Below are 16250 nucleotides of genomic sequence, written 5' to 3'. Positions count from 1 at the left end.
AAACCCCGCCCCCTTCACCAAACTGGCCATGCATAGCCTCTAGGAAGCTTTTAGAGAGCTCCTGGGGTCTGGGGAGGGCAGAAATGAGCAAAAAGCTCCCTAAAGTCTATTCATGCCTTTTTTGGGGGGGGAAACGGGCCCATTTTTGCAAAAAACAGGCCATTTTGGGGAGGTTTGCAGAGTGCAAAAACTGTTTTTTATTTTCCTCTTCAAAACCTTGCTGCATCTTATACTCCGGTGCATCTTATACTCCTAAAAATACGGTAATTGTTCTCACTGTTAGGAAATTTCTCGTAAGTTCTAGGTTGATTAGGAGAGAATCAAGCCCAAGCTCATGTATTCATAATAGTCGCCAAGCTCAAGTCTTCATAATAGCCGCCATCTATCTTCCTCAAGATCATCTCCATGGTCCTCTGAAAGGACAGGAAGTTGTTTGGTTTCCATAGTATAAGACCCGCTTGTGATTCTGGGATTTTGAGTTGCTTTATGGACCTTTGTCTGCTAAATCTTTCATTTCATCCACTGTTGATTCATGGCCATATTCCTTCTATTCCTTAAAAGCTCCAAATAAAAAAGCAAGGACTGTAGCTGAAATAAATGCTTGGTTAAATATTTTAGTAAGGTAATTTCCAGACCCTTTTGGTTTGGATGGAAATGTACTTAGTTCGCATAGTGGAAAACAAAGAAACTCTAGTGTAACAAATCAAATGAATGGTAGCTTGAAGAGCCAATTTATACAATTTAAACAACTATAATTGCTGTTTTATCTCTCCTGAGATTCATTTGCAAAATGAATTTGGATTTGGTTGGTGAAGGTTTTGCAAGAATAGTGAAGAAAGCTAAAATAGGATGATTAGAAGTGAAAAGAAGGAAGAAATGGAAGGAAAGAAGAAATGGAGTTTTCAGCAAGGAGAGGCTGTTTTGAAGGAGTGTGTTTGTTTTTAAGTTTTGGCAAATGCCTGAACAAATTCCTGTGGTTTTCTTGGCAAGATTTCAGAAGATTTCAGGTAAGGTTTACCTGCCCTTAACCTGTTCCCTAGATCTGAGAGAGACTGACTTGCCAAAGGCCACCCAAATGGCTTTATGCCTAAAACAGGACTAGAACTCCCAATCTCCCAGTTTCTAGATTGGTACCTTAACAACAGCATCAAGCTGGCTTCATGTATGTTTGTGTGTGTATGTGGTTTATTTATTTATTTAACCATATTCATGTGGTTTATTTATTTATTTAACCATATTCATATGGTACTCAGTTGCCAAAAAATTACATATTACACTAAACAGTGTTTTGTATGTTGTAAACATAAACAGACATTATAGCTTGGTGTGTTCTTGGTGTGTGAGGTCAGATATATGCTTTCATTGGATGTTTAGTATATTGTTGTGTTTTTTCCTGCTGTCTACTGATGCAAAAGCTCAGCAAAGGATTTCGAGCCTGTAGTCACATTTTGAGATCTTTCCAAATGAGATGGGGAATTGGTACCCGCACCAGAGGCTATTGATCTACAACTTCCCTCAGCATTAGTCACTGCTATAAATACTAGATCTGTTTCAATCAGATGACATGTCTAGATTTGAAAAAGTCATCTCTCCTGATGAGTTATACCCTGCAAGAACTGGATCAATGAAAGGGATGGAACCTTGCCGATCTCAAGGTCTTCTAGCAACTTTTTAAGCTTTTAGTCATAATGATCAGCAGAATTGGCTTCATGAGAGCAGATTTCAGAAAATTCCTATCCTAACATTTATAAGAAACAGGCTTTTTAGCATCTCTAGGAATAAGGTCTAGTCATGGTTAACCTTGTAGGGTAAGATACATCCTAAACAAAGGAATTTTCAGTGGCAGATCTCTTTCAGCAAAATAACATCTCAGTTTTGGGACAGTTGTTTCTTCTTCCCACTTGACATTTCTTCATCTTAGCAACTTCCTTTGATGCTGGGTTTCTGGGGAGCAATAGAGGTACTAGGGATCCAGTGGTGTGATTCAAATTTTTTTACTACTGGTTCTGTGGGTGTGGCTTGGTGGGCATGGCATGGCTTGGTGGTGTGGCTTGGGGGAAGGATACTGTAAAATCCCTATTCCCTATCCATTCCAGGAGAAGGTTACTGCAAAATCCCCATTCCCTCCTGATCAGCTGAGACTCAGGAGGCAGAGAATGGATGGAGGCAGGGCCAGCAGAGGTGGTATTTACTGGTTCTTTGAACTACTCAAAATTTCCACTACCAGTTCTCCAGAACTGGTCAGAACCTGATGAATACCACCTCTGTAGGTATTCTGAGGTAAAAAGGAAAAAAATTGTTCTGAAATGAGGAAATTGGAAGAAGATGCCAGGAAAGAAAAGAGAAAAGAATCCAATACCGTTGCCTCATGGCTAGAGAGACCCACTACAAAATATATTTGCAAAACCATACTAAAAAGCATGTTCCACATTTGCTAAAATGGCCTGGTGGGTTTTAGCACATCGATTTTCCTCTTTTAGATTAAATCCTTACAGAAATGATGTATAAAAATAGAAGTCAATGAGCCAAATTGTCTCCACATCGACAAATCATCATTTGCTCTGAAGAGAGTGGATTCATTCAATGTGAAATAAAAACATTTTATCCCTTGCCAAGCCATGACCCCCTGCCTGCCAAGAGTCAAGACCATCTATTTCCCATTGAGCTATTCAATTGCTATTATCCCAGAAATTCAAAAGGCTGTAGTAGAGCACAGTGGGAGGAGACAGGGAGGGGGCCTAGGAGGTGGATGTCTATAGTGGCTGTAAATAAAAGTATATTTTCTATAAGTAGGACCAGGAATCTCTGGGACCTGCAGAGAAGGTTTGCTATAAATTTATCAATAGGCAGACAATGTATTTCTCTTTAGAAGTAAAGTTTGGTATTAGGGCCTGTTGCTCAATAGATGGCACAAGAAAATCCAGGTCTTTGGAACATAAGGCAAACGGGGAAAAAAATAACATTAGACAGCATTAGTAAAGTGAAATTATCTAAACTGAATTCAACCCAGGGTATTTCATCAATATGTCAAGCTACTTTTTCTGGCCAAATTACCAAAGTAGATAGAAGGGCTCCCATCAAAGTCCTACCTGGGTCTCACCCTACATAGCTTCTACTCTCACAGTCAGCCAGATACCACAGCCACCTGCTAAGGCTTTGTAAATTAGGAGTTGCCTCTTGCGTCGCATTTGATGCTTAAATGCCAAAATCAGAATATTATAAAAATATTCTGCAAAACTACTGTGTTTCTCCGAAAATAAGACCAGGTCTTATTTTCTTTTGACCCCGAAATAAGAGTTTGGCCTTTATTTCGGGGAGGTCTTATTGTTTTTGAAGTGCAGGAGGCGGCGAGTATGGTCATCTCATGGCTGCTGCTGTGTTGCAATATTTTTGAGGAGGGCTTATTTTAGCACATGCGTTCAAAAGCCTGATTGGACTTTTTATCTGGGGAGATCTTATTCTCGGGGAAACAGGGTACATACTTCAACTTATGACAGTTCATTTAGTGACCGTTTGAAGTTACATCACTGTTCTGTCCCCCCTTCTCCGCTCGTTAAACAGACGACAGGCAAACAACTTAAAAGGAACTCTCTTATCAGTTTTCAGCTCAGACTGGCTGCAAGCCCAAAATAAACCTAATTACAGTCTCTGCCTGAAGATAACGGAATGAAAAACAAATCTTTCTTACGGCAACACAAGTTGAACAAAACGAAAGCAAAGCACTTCTCCCAAAGTCTCTACGAATCAGGGTTACAGAAAAACAAAGCACTTATCCAAGTGTATCTTACATAAACCACGACTGATGATCAATCAATGTTGAACGAACCAAGGAATGCCAACTCCTGCAACCAGGGCATGGCACCACCCGCCCCTCCATCCCTAGAATACGCCCAGCTGCACAATCAATCCCGCATCCCAAAAAGACCCACAGAAGACCGCTGCCGAGCCACAACACATCACTAAATAATGGACATGTCCATTTCTCACACATGACCATTGTAGCATCCCCAAGGTCATATTATCAAAATTGGCATATTTATGACCATTGCAGGTGTCCCAGGGTCCATGTGATCACTTTTTGAGACCTTCTGACAAGCAAAGTCAATTGAGGAGCTAGATATACATATCAATCATGTTGCTAACCTAACAACTGCAATAATTCAATTAACAGCAAAGAAAGGTTGTAAAATGGGACAAAATTCACTTAACAACTGTCTCACTTAGCAACAGAATTTTGGGCTCAACTGAGGTCATAAATTGGGGACTACCTCTAGTGGCTTTTCATTTGTACAAGGAGTGATTCAATTTGTCTGCTCACACAGAAAGTATTTTGTTCCCCCCCCCCAATAAAAAACAGATCGTTGAAGGCTAGCTAAAGCATCTGGCAACTCCTGTGAACCCCTGCCCCTCCCTACATCATAGGAGTAAATTCCACATGTCAATATATAAAATAGCTACCTTTTCCTCAGATCCAAACCTGAGGCAGCTGCTTTATTCCGCCTCAACAATAATTATAGGAAAGTAATGGGTCAGTTGACAATATGTGTCATTCTGGTAAATTTGGTGTTCTGGACTGTTCCTTTACATAGGACATAACTGAAATCCTATAGACTTTGATGCTATTAAATTCAGAAGAACAGTTTGCTCATGTCCAGATATCTTATAATTTATCTTCCTGAACTAATTTTCATCTGTGCCTTGGTTCCTCCTTCTCTGAAACCCAAATTAAATTTTATTAAAACTATTCTCACATCTTGCTAACAAAATATAAGATTTAGAGCTAAGAAATCTGAGATGAAAACTCCCGATGATATCTAGAGATCAGCAAGGGGTTGGAGTTTTCAGTATCTCTTTCTACCATCTTTCAACATTTGAATTTTTTTCAGCCCAAAAGCTGTCAATTTATTTCCATTATAATGCTGCCTCTAATCCCTTGTGTCATTACTTGTTTTATCTTCACTCATCCACCCCTAAAAAAAAACCAAAACAAATATAATTTGCAGTCTCTGCTCCCTTCAAAAACCCTCAGACTTGATTTGTTTGTCAAAAATAAACAAGTCTCTGCTTTCTTAATTCTTGGCCTTCTTTCGTTCCCCATCTGAAAAAGAAAAACAAACACAACCATAATGAAAATCCCAATAAATTTGCAACAAATAAACGAAAAAGAAGTAATGATTTATTGAATTGCATTAAAAGCATTGCTCCACAATTTTGACTCCTAGTGTTATTGCTTCTCCTTTCTTCAGATATACGATTTTTAAAAGGTATCTTTCCTCACCACAACTATCACATCAACAAATGACTGATTTATTTACCTTAAGGTACTTCCTCTAAAGTTTTAGTTACTGATTTTCCTTTTGCACAGACATACAATCAACAGAAGAAAGGCTAAATCATTTGAGGTCCCTATTCTAGGACTTAAACTCTAAGCCCCAGTATTAGAAAATATTCTCCCGCGGTATGAGATTAGCTGTCCCAAAGCAGCCACATCTGGCACATTTTGCAAAAGAGATGGAACTGTAATCTCTGGACAGAAGCTGCCAATCACAAGGTTGATCTGCACAATGACGTTGTCCTGGTGGGAGTAAGGGCCACAGACCTTTTCTTGATGGCAGGAATGCACATTGTGTTCTCTACCGACCCTCCACCCACTTGGAAGGCAACCTCTGACCATCTTTTTCTGCTACGTGTCAAAAGCAGCATATTTTTTTTTTACTTCTGGCAGCACACACGGCAGGTATCCTGCTGTGATCTGTTTCATGTAGGCAAATTGGATACCGTACAGTGTGGTAGGAATGTTGGCTACTGCCTTCTACCGCTGTTTTGTTTTTTAAATCATTTTCGCTGAGGAGTGTACAAGGTGGGCACAGATACCACCCACATTTTCTCCTCTTTTAATCAGGTGAAATAGACCACAGTTCTGCCAAGAACTGAACTCTTTAAAGAAGGACTAGTGGTGACATGATGGAAGTCTTCCAACATTTGATAGGCTGCCACAAACAAGAGGGGGTCAACCATTTCTTTAATGTACCCAAAGGCAGGACAAGAATCAATGTAGAACTAAGGATAAATTTCCTGACAATTAGAATTAATCATTCAGTTAATCAGTGGAATTGCTTGCCTCCAGAAGTTGTGAGTTGTGTGTGAACATCACAGGAGGTTTTTTTAAAGATAGAATAGCCACTAATCTGAAATAGTATAGGATCTTCTGCTTGAGCAGAGAGTTAGACTAAAAGACCTCCTCGGTCCGTTCCAATTCTGTTATTCTGTTAAAATACAAATCAATTGACACATTTCTCCTATCAACCTACGTCACGGGAAGCCCATATCAATGGAAAAGGGGGGAGGGCTATGTTGTTATTTTTATCCATCCATCAGTAAGTGCATTATAAGGAGTGGTGTTACATACAACAGACAGAAGAAAATGGAGAAGGCTCATACAAACATCTGTCCATAGATATCCCCTAGGTGCTTTTTCAAGAAGCAACTGGATTTTCTTGTTTTTTTCTTTTGAAGACATTTCACTTCTCATCCAAGAAGCTTCTTCAGCTCTGACTCGATGGTGGGAAATGGAAAGATTTATTTCTATCCATAAAAACCACATGATCTCAAAGAGTTGTCCATGGAAAAGAAAGAAAAAAATGGAGCCAAGGTAAACACCATCTGGATGGAAGTTCAGAAGATCAGCATGGCCAAATCAGATGAAGAATTGAAAGGCAGAAGAGGGTATCTTAAGCTGGCTTAGTTTCTAACCAGTATACGCTTGGGAGTGAACCAGCTTAAGGCAGTAGTGTGGAAAAGCCCACAATCATATTCAGAAGAGCAGACTCTGAGCAGCTTGTTTTTCTGGATCATATCACCGCATTCTGAACTGCAGAACTTTGGACACTGTGGAGGATGCTTCATTCCCAGATCTTGCTAAAAGCCTGCAGATTTGCTTCTACCAAGGGGAGAGTAATTCACACCAAGGATGCCATGCTACATGAAATGTTTGCTAGGACCATCAAAACAATGACACTTTCATCATTTTCTCAGGGAATAAGAGTGTCTCTGTCCAAAGACTCTCAGAAAGGAGAAAGCCAAGGCTCCATCATGAATAGACCACCAGGAAAGCTGATTATTTTCTCTTGTCTCTATTTACTGGAGTCACAAAGCCATCATGCTGTCCACAATGAGTACACTACAGAAGAGGGGAAGGAAAAGAATGTGCTTGGGCCCCTACCTAAAAGAGGGTTTTTTGGTCAGAAACAAAGAATTGCTCTTTCTCTTTGTCTCTTTTTACCTCTTTCTCTCCCTCTCCCCAAAAGAAAACTGTCATAAGTTTCTGATTTGGATAAATTGACATGGGAATTGAAGAACAAAGATGAATCAGAATATTATAAGATCTGGGATAAATTCTTTTGATGGTTGGAACAAAAAAGGAAAGACCCAAAGTAAGTAATGACTAAGATTTATAGAATGGAGATTAGAATTATGTATGAAATCATAACAGTGAAAATGTATAAGACAAGAACAAAGCAACATGGATGGAAATACAATATCCTTATATTTATAAATACTGAATAGACCAATTGTAAATAAGCATGGTGGGTATAATATTTAACTTTATATTCCAGTACGTATGGCAAAGACATTGCCAGGATGGTTGCACTGTGTCCAATGTTTTAATGTGTGTTTAATAAAAAAAATGTTTTAAAAAAGAAAACTGTCATAAGTTTTATTTTTAAAAAAGAGTACAAAGCGATCAGAACAAGTCAGAGAACTATTTTTCACAGAGAATTGTTTCTCATCATCAATATGATAGCTCCTTTATAATATCCATAAGATATTATGGATGTTAGTCTTCTGATCCATATAAAACTCAGCTGTTTTGAAGATTTGAATTCAGTACAAAAACCTTTAATGGTAAATTACTCCCCACCTCTAGAAAAAAAATGCTTTGCTGACACTGTTTTTGTTCCCAAAGGGTCTGCTGTGAGTAAAGAGATTCCCAGGCACCATTTAGGGAAAGGAGCCGGAGTATGGCTCCCCAGCTTCTTTTAGAGAGGAAGAAGCAGCCCAGATCATTTCTGTGACTCTCCCTCTCTTGGGCCAGCAAGGACTCAGCAGCGGAAGGGCTGCCTCCGATTTTTAAAATGTTGCTTCTCTTCAAAGTAACCCTACCTAGTGCTGTGCAAAGGCAGTTCCACAATGCTGAGCGTCATCGAGCAGCATAAATAGCAAGCACGAGTGAATGTGGAGATTGGGAGGGCACAGATTTCAAACATACTTGGCTCTCCCCGTCTCTTTTCCGCACACCCATTCCAAATGCCTTAAGCTTTTGGGTCCCAGGCTGCTTCTTTTTGTCTGCAAAGACCCTTTAGTCATATTCTGGCCAAGTCTGCTGATTTTTTCTCTCCCACCCTTTATTTTATTTTATTGTCCAAGAAGAAACCTCATCAACTGGATTTCACTGAAGTCAGGTTTGAATCTAGATTTTATATGTTTACTTTGTTTGCTGTTTTCTCTCCCCTTATTTTGGGTAACCCCCTGAAATGTGGATGGTTTACCTGACTGACTGACTGAAATGAAAGATAAATTTCTGTCTAAGTAGCTTGAAAAAATGTGTGATGTGCTTGGGTTAATGCAAAATATAAAGCTCAGCTATATCCAGTGTCTGCTGAGGTGTTTCTCTAGACCTCCCCGGGCACGCTGAAAATTTGATTTGACAAACTGATTCAGTTGTAAAATCAGTTCAGCACAGCGAGTTGCTCTGCTCTTTTGGAGTGGGGGAAGGGAAATTGTCGCTTGGGTCTTTTTAATCTTCTTCCAAACCGACCAAAGTGACATAGTAGATGTAGAAATGTTTTAGCAGAAAACCAGTGCTATAATACTGAACAGGAGCTTGAGGTCAAAAGAGTCATAAACTTAAATATATTTAACATACAGGAGAGTAAAGATGAGATTGCTGCTGTTGTTTGAAAAGCAAATAGAGCAGAACGTACTGGCAGGGTGAGAATTATCGGGCCTGAAAAAGGAATTAATTATTTCCTCCATAAATCTCTCCTATGAAGTTAATATTGCTTTGGGAATAGATCTTACAGTATTACCCACATCACCATCACCATTTATTTATTTATGTTACTCAGTTGTCTGATTAAGAATACCATTACCCTCCTCTCCCCCCCCCGTGTGTGTGTGTGTGTGTGTGTGTGTGAGAGAGAGAGAGAGAGAGAGAGGGAGGGAGGGAGGGAGGGATGGAGGGAGGGAGAGAGAGAGAAAGATCCTATAAGGCAGCATTTGTAAGGTGGATTTTATTGGGCATTCACTCAAGTCCTTGCACATTTTTGCATGGAATCCATACAGCAAATAAATGAATGCTGTGAGGTAAGCTAGGCTGAGAGAGATTAACAGCCAATCAATTTCATGGAGCTGAAGCTTTCAGGTCTCAAGGTAACAAATTATTCAAATGAACTCCAGGTGGATTATCATAATTGCATGGAATTTACTGTCATAAAATTTGCTGATAGCCTGTAGGTCAGTAGGTTTGAGAGGCTAAACAAATTTGTGGAAGATAATTTCTAAGGGCTGATGGAGAGCAAACTGCAATTGTACCCTATTGCTACTGCAACAGTGTTGAGTGGAATGTGGATTTTAAACACAGTTACTATGATTTTGAATTGCTTTAAAAATAACAATAGGTCGCCCCAGACATGCCATATTTCATGCCATGCAGATATTATGAATTACTGATATTTATAAAGTGCTCTCAATGTACATAGCATTTTATAAGCAGCAGATATGATAAGCCAGGTTCCCCAATGAGTTTACACTCTAAAATAGATCCAAGGAAATGGAGGGAAGAGAGAAACTGAGGAATGGATAATCAGAGGAAAAATCTGTCTATTATATATGTCTTGATAAAGCTGCATACTAGAATATAGAACTATTTTAGAAGTTCCCTGAAAAGGTGGGTTTTGAAAAGGAGCTTAAAAGGACATAAAAGCAGTGGTCGTGAGGCAGAATCCTGAAGGAGAGTTGACATATCATATATTAAGCAGTAAAGTAAAATATGAGGAGCAGGAAATGTTTAGAAAAATGTAAGAGGTAAGAAGGTAGGAATAAGGGCATAGGAGATTTTGAAGTTATGGGCAAAAACTCTTTTGTAAGATTCAAAAGAGAAAGCAAAACAAAGCAGGAGGAAGGTGTGTGGTCAGATCTGAATGATGTGTCATGCCAAAAATGAAGCCAGGGAAAACTTGAATAGTGCCATATATAGTTATATCCTTAGTCACAAAGAAATTGTATTCATGTTTAATTCACTAATGAACTGGATTAATGTTTACAAAAGGCCATTTAGATTTCTTTTACTAAAATATAATGGTGGCTGTAATTATTAGGCTTGTTCATTGCAGCTACATAGATGTGGAGCAGTGATTCTAGTGGCCAAATACTTTAGAACAGGGGTGTCAAATTCACACTATCACGGTAGTGTCACGTGATGTATCGGGACTTTTTTCCTCTTCACTAAACTGGGCATGGGCATGGCCAGCTTGTGACGCATCCAGCCTACGGGCCAGGAGTTTGACAGCCCTGCTTTAGAACAACTACATAGCAAGGCTGTCCTTTTTTCCTATTATAGATAGCTGGATAGTCAGAGCTGGACTAACAATCAGTTGAAAAGCAACAAATGTGATAGCAGCCAAACATCCCGCCCCCCAAAAAACCTGTCAACTACTAATAAGCCTGGGAAACAAGGAAAGCCTAAGAAACAAAAAAGCTACAGCATTATATTATTCTGCCTTACTGTGTTTTTTCTGCCCTTTCTTTAGAATAAATACAAGGCTGAAGATCACAGATGTTTCTGACATTTCAACAGAAATTAATCTCAGCTAAGCAGTACTTCCTTCCGTTCCCTCTTCTCTTCAAAGAGCCAAATATTGCCTGCTGCTGATTGCTCAAGGCATGTAAAGCTAGAACTTTTACGAGAATGGATGGCACTATCTCCTCCACCATTACAGTGGCCACAGACACAGAAACTGGCAGCCCGCTCAGAAGCAACCCTAATATTTCTTCCAACAACACATGGGGTGAGGCCTTCTCTGCCAGCTCTTTGGAGGACATGGTAGCCACCTGCACCATCGGGACCATCCTGTCTCTTATGTGCATAATTGGAGTGACCGGCAATGTCTACACCTTGGTTGTGATGTGCCACTACATGAGGTCCTCTGCCTCCATGTACATCTACATCATTAACTTGGCCCTAGCAGACCTGCTCTACCTTCTGACTATCCCTTTCATAGTGGGGACTTATTTCATTCAGGAATGGTACTTTGGCGATACAGGTTGCCGGATCCTTTTCAGCTTGGATTTCCTCACCATGCACGCTAGCATTTTCACCTTGATGGTGATGAGCACAGAGAGATACTTCGCAGTGCTGAAGCCTTTGGACACTGTGAAGAGGTCAAAGAGTTATCGGAAAGCAATTGCCCTCATTATCTGGGTAGCATCTCTGCTTCTCACCCTGCCAATGCTGATCATGATCCAGCTGGTGCAAGGAGAAAAGAATATCTGCCTCCCCACCTGGAGCAAATTGTCTTACAAAATCTACATCACCATCCTCTTCTGCACCAGCATAGTTGGCCCTGGTGTCATCATCGGGTATCTCTACGTTAGACTAGCAAGAACCTACTGGGTGTCCCAGACCACTTCCTTGAAAGAGACCAAGCGGCTGCCCAACCAAAAAGTCCTCTACTTAATCTTCACTATTGTGCTGGTCTTCTGGGCCTGCTTCTTGCCGTTCTGGATCTGGCAGCTGCTCTTCCAGTACTATGAGCCTCTTCCCATGTCTCCTAAAGCCATTAGGAATGTCAACTACCTGACCACCTGCCTGACCTACAGCAACAGTTGTATCAACCCTTTCCTCTACACCTTGCTGACCAAGAACTACAAAGAATATTTGAGGAACAGGCAGCGTTCTTTTCACAGCAGCCGCAACTACTTCCAGAGAAGGAACCGATTTCAAAGGATTTCCGGGAGATCTTTGTCAACAACCAGCCAGCATTGTACAGAGACTTTTATGCTTCCACCCATTCCAGGGGGAAGTAATAGCCCATGATGAAAGAAGCACACTTCCAAAATCAACTGTCATCAAAGTCAGAAGAAAGAAAGAAAGAAAGCATTACATTTGAAAGGGACGGATTGTAGAAGAGGTACATGCTGGGTTTAGAGTTTTGATGATATTTGTCATCGTACTAAATCAGGAAAAAAACTGATGTATTTCATACAACCCATGATATGTCACTGTAAATTTTTGCTTCTTGAAATTTTATTATTCCTATTGTGAACACTATTCACTCAAGCAGAATTATTTCAGAGATAAGGCTATGAATAAAAAGTGTGCTAATTTGTTTTATGGCTAAGCTGGCGGCACTTTTGTGGAAATTGAATTTGAGGGAAATATTTCACTTTCTACTGAATTTGTATCAGCTAAATTCAGATATAGGGACTAAAAACCTGGGTACGTGTTGTCTGGCAGATTTCTCAGGACTGACAGTTGTGCGTCTTGTGGATAAAACCGCTTTATGCGCACTTACACATACAAATCTGTTTGCCTTTTACTCCAGCACGTTCTTCACTGATCACCTCAAGTGGGGCTCTCTGTGCTTCAAAAATAATTTCACATACATAATTTGGACCTGAGGAAAAAGTGCCATGACTGCTTTATGGAGCTGACTCGTTAATATTAATAAGAATCTTAAAGTGGTCCCTCTTTAGTTTTTTTTTTCCACAAAGAAGTTTCATCTTCCCTCTCAGGGGTTATTTTGATAAATAGTAGAACAGTCCAAAACACTTTTTCCAAAGCTCGTTGGTTGTTTTTTTAAGCATGCACAGCTCTAGTGTCAAATATTATTTGGCAATATTTTAAATACAGGTATTTAGTTCTTAACTTACAACCACAATTGAGCCCAAGATTTCTGTTGCTAAGCAAGATATTTTTAAGTGAATTTTGCCCCATTTTATGACCTTCCTTGCCACAGTTGTTAAGTGAATCACTGCAGTTGTTAAAGTAGTGACACAGTTCCTAATTGAATCTGGCTGCCCCATTGATTTTGCTATGAAAAGGTCACAAAAGATTATCACATGACCCTGGGACACTGCAACCATTATAAATATGAGTCACTTGTCGAGCATCTTAGTTTTGATCATGTCACCATGGGGATGCTGCAATGGCCATAAGGTAAAAAATGGTCATAAGTCACTTTTTTCAGTGCCACTGTCACTAAATGAATTGTTGTAAGTTGAGGATTACCTGAACATAAGACATACAGAAGAAATAAAGATTGTTCAATGAAAACAAATAAAAGAGAATATAATTTAGCATCTGTGCAGTTATAACACCTGTTCAGTGGTGGGTTCCAGATCCTGTTCCAACTGGTACGGTTGGAACGTGCCCGGCATTGCCCACATGGACGCGTGCAGCGCACACATGCATTGTACCTGTCTGTGAAGCTTCGGCAAACCTCCGTGATGCTCTAGCTGCTTGGTGGAGTGTCACGCAGGTTCCGTACACGCCATGCGCGTGTGCAGAAGTGCCAAAGGCTTAAAGGACAGGGAAGGCGCTCGGGCGGGCGGGTGGCTGGAACGGTACCTGGTGCTCTGGGCAGTCTCTGGTATGCCTGTACCAGGGTGTACCGCCTGCAACCCACCACTGCACCTGTTATGTAGTATTTGTTGATTAACAAAAACAAGAATTAAAGCAGGTTGTTCTTTATGAGCCATGCTTCATGGCTGGACAGAAAGTTTCAGAAACAAGTGTCTGTGCAAACCCCATTCATTTCTTTTAGAAGGGGATCCAGAATTTCTCTGTACCAACATTTTACAAAGCAACCTGTAATATTGTCATCAATCCATAAATAGTGGGTTCTTCTTTTGTTTACTTTTTGCTCTTAGGACCACTTACTACTTTTAAAAGCTATGGAGGACCTCCAAAAGAGCTTCGGTTTATATGGGTAATTTATTTTTCGATATATTATAAATTGAAATGGATGCAGTCATGGAATATTTATTTATTAAATCACATAAAAATAACAATATTGAATTGAATTAAATTAAAATATTAATATAAATAAAATATTGATCATAAAAGCCCTATATTTTAACAAATTAAAAAAAAGAGAAGTGTGCCATTGTTTTAAATGTTTGCAAGTATCTTCAATAGTTTGCAAATAATTTTGATTTCAAGGACCCTTGAGAGGATCTCTATAGGTTCTGGAATCCCCTTTTAAAAAACACAGCACTTTAATATGTATTCTTATCCTGTGATTTTTTTTTTTAAAAAAACCAATTTCCTAAGAAATCTGAAGCAATGCTGCTTGAGAATTGTGGCATTTTGAAATTGTGACATTTCTGCAATGTCTCCCATGTAACTAAAGGTGTGCTTTGTATCTTTTTTTGTTTAGTGTGAGTTTGGTTTTAATGCTTTTACCTTTCCAGGCTCTACCATATTTCCCCGAAAATAAAACAAGGTCTTATTTTCTTTTGACCCTCGAAATAAGTGCTTGGCCTTATTTTTGGGGAGGTCTTATTATTTTTGAGGTGCAAGAGGTGGAGAGCGTGGGCACCTCATGGCTGCTGCTGTGTTGCAATATTTTGGGGGAGGGTTTATTTTGGGGGAGGGCTTATTTTAGTGCATGCACTCAAAAACCCAATTGGGCTTATTATCCGGGAAGGTCTTATTTTCAGGGAAACAGGGTACATGTCAATGCACAGCGTGGCCATTAATTTTTTTTTACTTCATACAAAATATAGATACTCCCCTCATTAGGAACAGCAGTCATCTCCAATATGACATGGAAAGTGGTTACTAAGTTTTTCTCCATGCACCAGAAAAACCTTGATATTTTTCTGGCCATGAAGTAAGGAATGCATTTGCTGGTTTTCAATATTATAAAAGTTGGTGGTGGAGGGGGGAAGATAATGATTATCCCATTACAAATAAATAGAGAATATCCAGCCCTGTATAATACATGGCTTTACCAACCATAATATAATAGGGCTACACGAGTTCTTTGGAAGAAAAAAATTATACTTCCTTCCCTTCCTCTTTTCCCTTTATGTTAGTTTTGTATTTAAATGTTTGTTTTTGAAATTTAATAAAGATATTTAAAATAAAAAGATGCTACTCCCTGTTAAAACCTCTATTACCTCTTCCACAATCAAATTCAAAAGAAAACTAATGTGGCTGTGAATGTACACACATGAGGAGAAAAGAGGAGACTCCATCCTCCATCTGAAGCTACACAAAGATACAGCTGCTTTCATCATTTAAACATGAGCCTTGTATACATTCCCACACATTGTAATGCTTCACCCCATCCGCTGGATATGCACAGTGCTGTAACAGAGGAAACTCATTATTTTCTTAGAGTTTATGAGAACTATCCAGCTACTCCCAATGGCAAAGAATCCTACTTTACACTCATGCATACTTATTACATGTATATCAACTGTACATATACTTGCAAAAGATTGTGGTGTTCAGCAAAAAGAAAAAGAAGAAAAAAAACTGATACTTTAAAGAGTATAACCACAATTTTTTGGGTGGGGAGGAGGGGAAATGTGAGGGTTTTTTTGTTTTGTTTTCACTAAGGGTAAGTTGAAGGAATTAATTCCAAATGATATTTTTCTAAATCAGGGAATTATAGAAAAGAGAAGAATAGAGAAGAGATTAAAAGGAACAGCTCCTAAAGCAAGAGCATTAGAGGTGGTATTCAGCAGGTTCTGACCAGTTCTGGAGAACCAGTAGTAGAAATTTTGAGTAGTTCGGAGAACCAGTAAATACCACCTCTGATTGGCCCTGCCCCCATCTATTCTTTTCTACTTCCTGAGTCCCAGCTGATCAGGAGGGAATGGAGATTTTGTAGTAGCCTTACCCAGGAGTGGGGAGGGAATGGAGATTTTGCAGTATCCTTTCCTTGCCATGCTCACCAAGCCACACCCACCAAGCCATGCCATGCCCACCAAGTCACGCTCACAGAACTGGTAGTAAAAAAAAATTGAATCCCACCACAGAAGAGCATCCATTGTAGGCAGTAGTTAACCTAGATTGATTGGTTTCTGGAACAAAACAGAGTCAACTCTAATTAGCTGTTGAGTAGAGACCACCAGGGAATCCCAAAACTGGAGAATCTAATTTAGATCCCAGCAGGAAGAATGTAACAGATGTCTATTTCCTAGTATAGAATGAGTCATCAGAAATTGAAACTTTA

The 16250-nt window shown here is 39.5% G+C and overlaps 1 protein-coding gene across 2 annotated transcripts; it reads left to right on the top strand.

The window, feature by feature from the left end:
* The first annotated feature begins 8255 nt into the window (after nucleotides 1-8255).
* LOC148048143 (urotensin-2 receptor-like) lies at nucleotides 8256-14311 on the top strand. 2 transcript variants are annotated; one of them, XM_087709847.1, is made up of 2 exons: nucleotides 8256-8457; nucleotides 10812-14311. In XM_087709847.1, the coding sequence occupies exon 2, from the start codon at nucleotides 10970-10972 to the stop codon at nucleotides 12095-12097; it is 1128 nt and encodes a 375-aa protein (XP_087565973.1). In that variant the 5' UTR covers nucleotides 8256-8457; nucleotides 10812-10969; the 3' UTR covers nucleotides 12098-14311. The 2 variants fall into 2 exon arrangements, with proteins under 2 accessions (XP_087565973.1, XP_087565972.1); XM_087709846.1 differs by having other exon boundaries at nucleotides 8256-8462.
* Nucleotides 14312-16250: the final 1939 nt, after the last annotated feature.

The sequence above is a fragment of the Thamnophis sirtalis genome, unplaced genomic scaffold (genome assembly GCF_051295495.1).
Source record: "Thamnophis sirtalis isolate CommonGarterSnake01/CBP01778 unplaced genomic scaffold, rThaSir2_p1.2 scaffold_3, whole genome shotgun sequence".
Lineage (NCBI taxonomy): Eukaryota > Metazoa > Chordata > Lepidosauria > Squamata > Natricidae > Thamnophis > Thamnophis sirtalis.
The sequence above is the reverse complement of the archived record's forward strand: the minus strand, read 5'-3'. Positions and strand labels throughout refer to the sequence as shown.

Excerpts from the sequence above, each read along its gene's own strand:
- LOC148048143 (XM_087709847.1), top strand. The coding sequence starts at position 10,970 with ATGGATGGCACTATCTCCTCCACCATTACAGTGGCCACAGACACAGAA.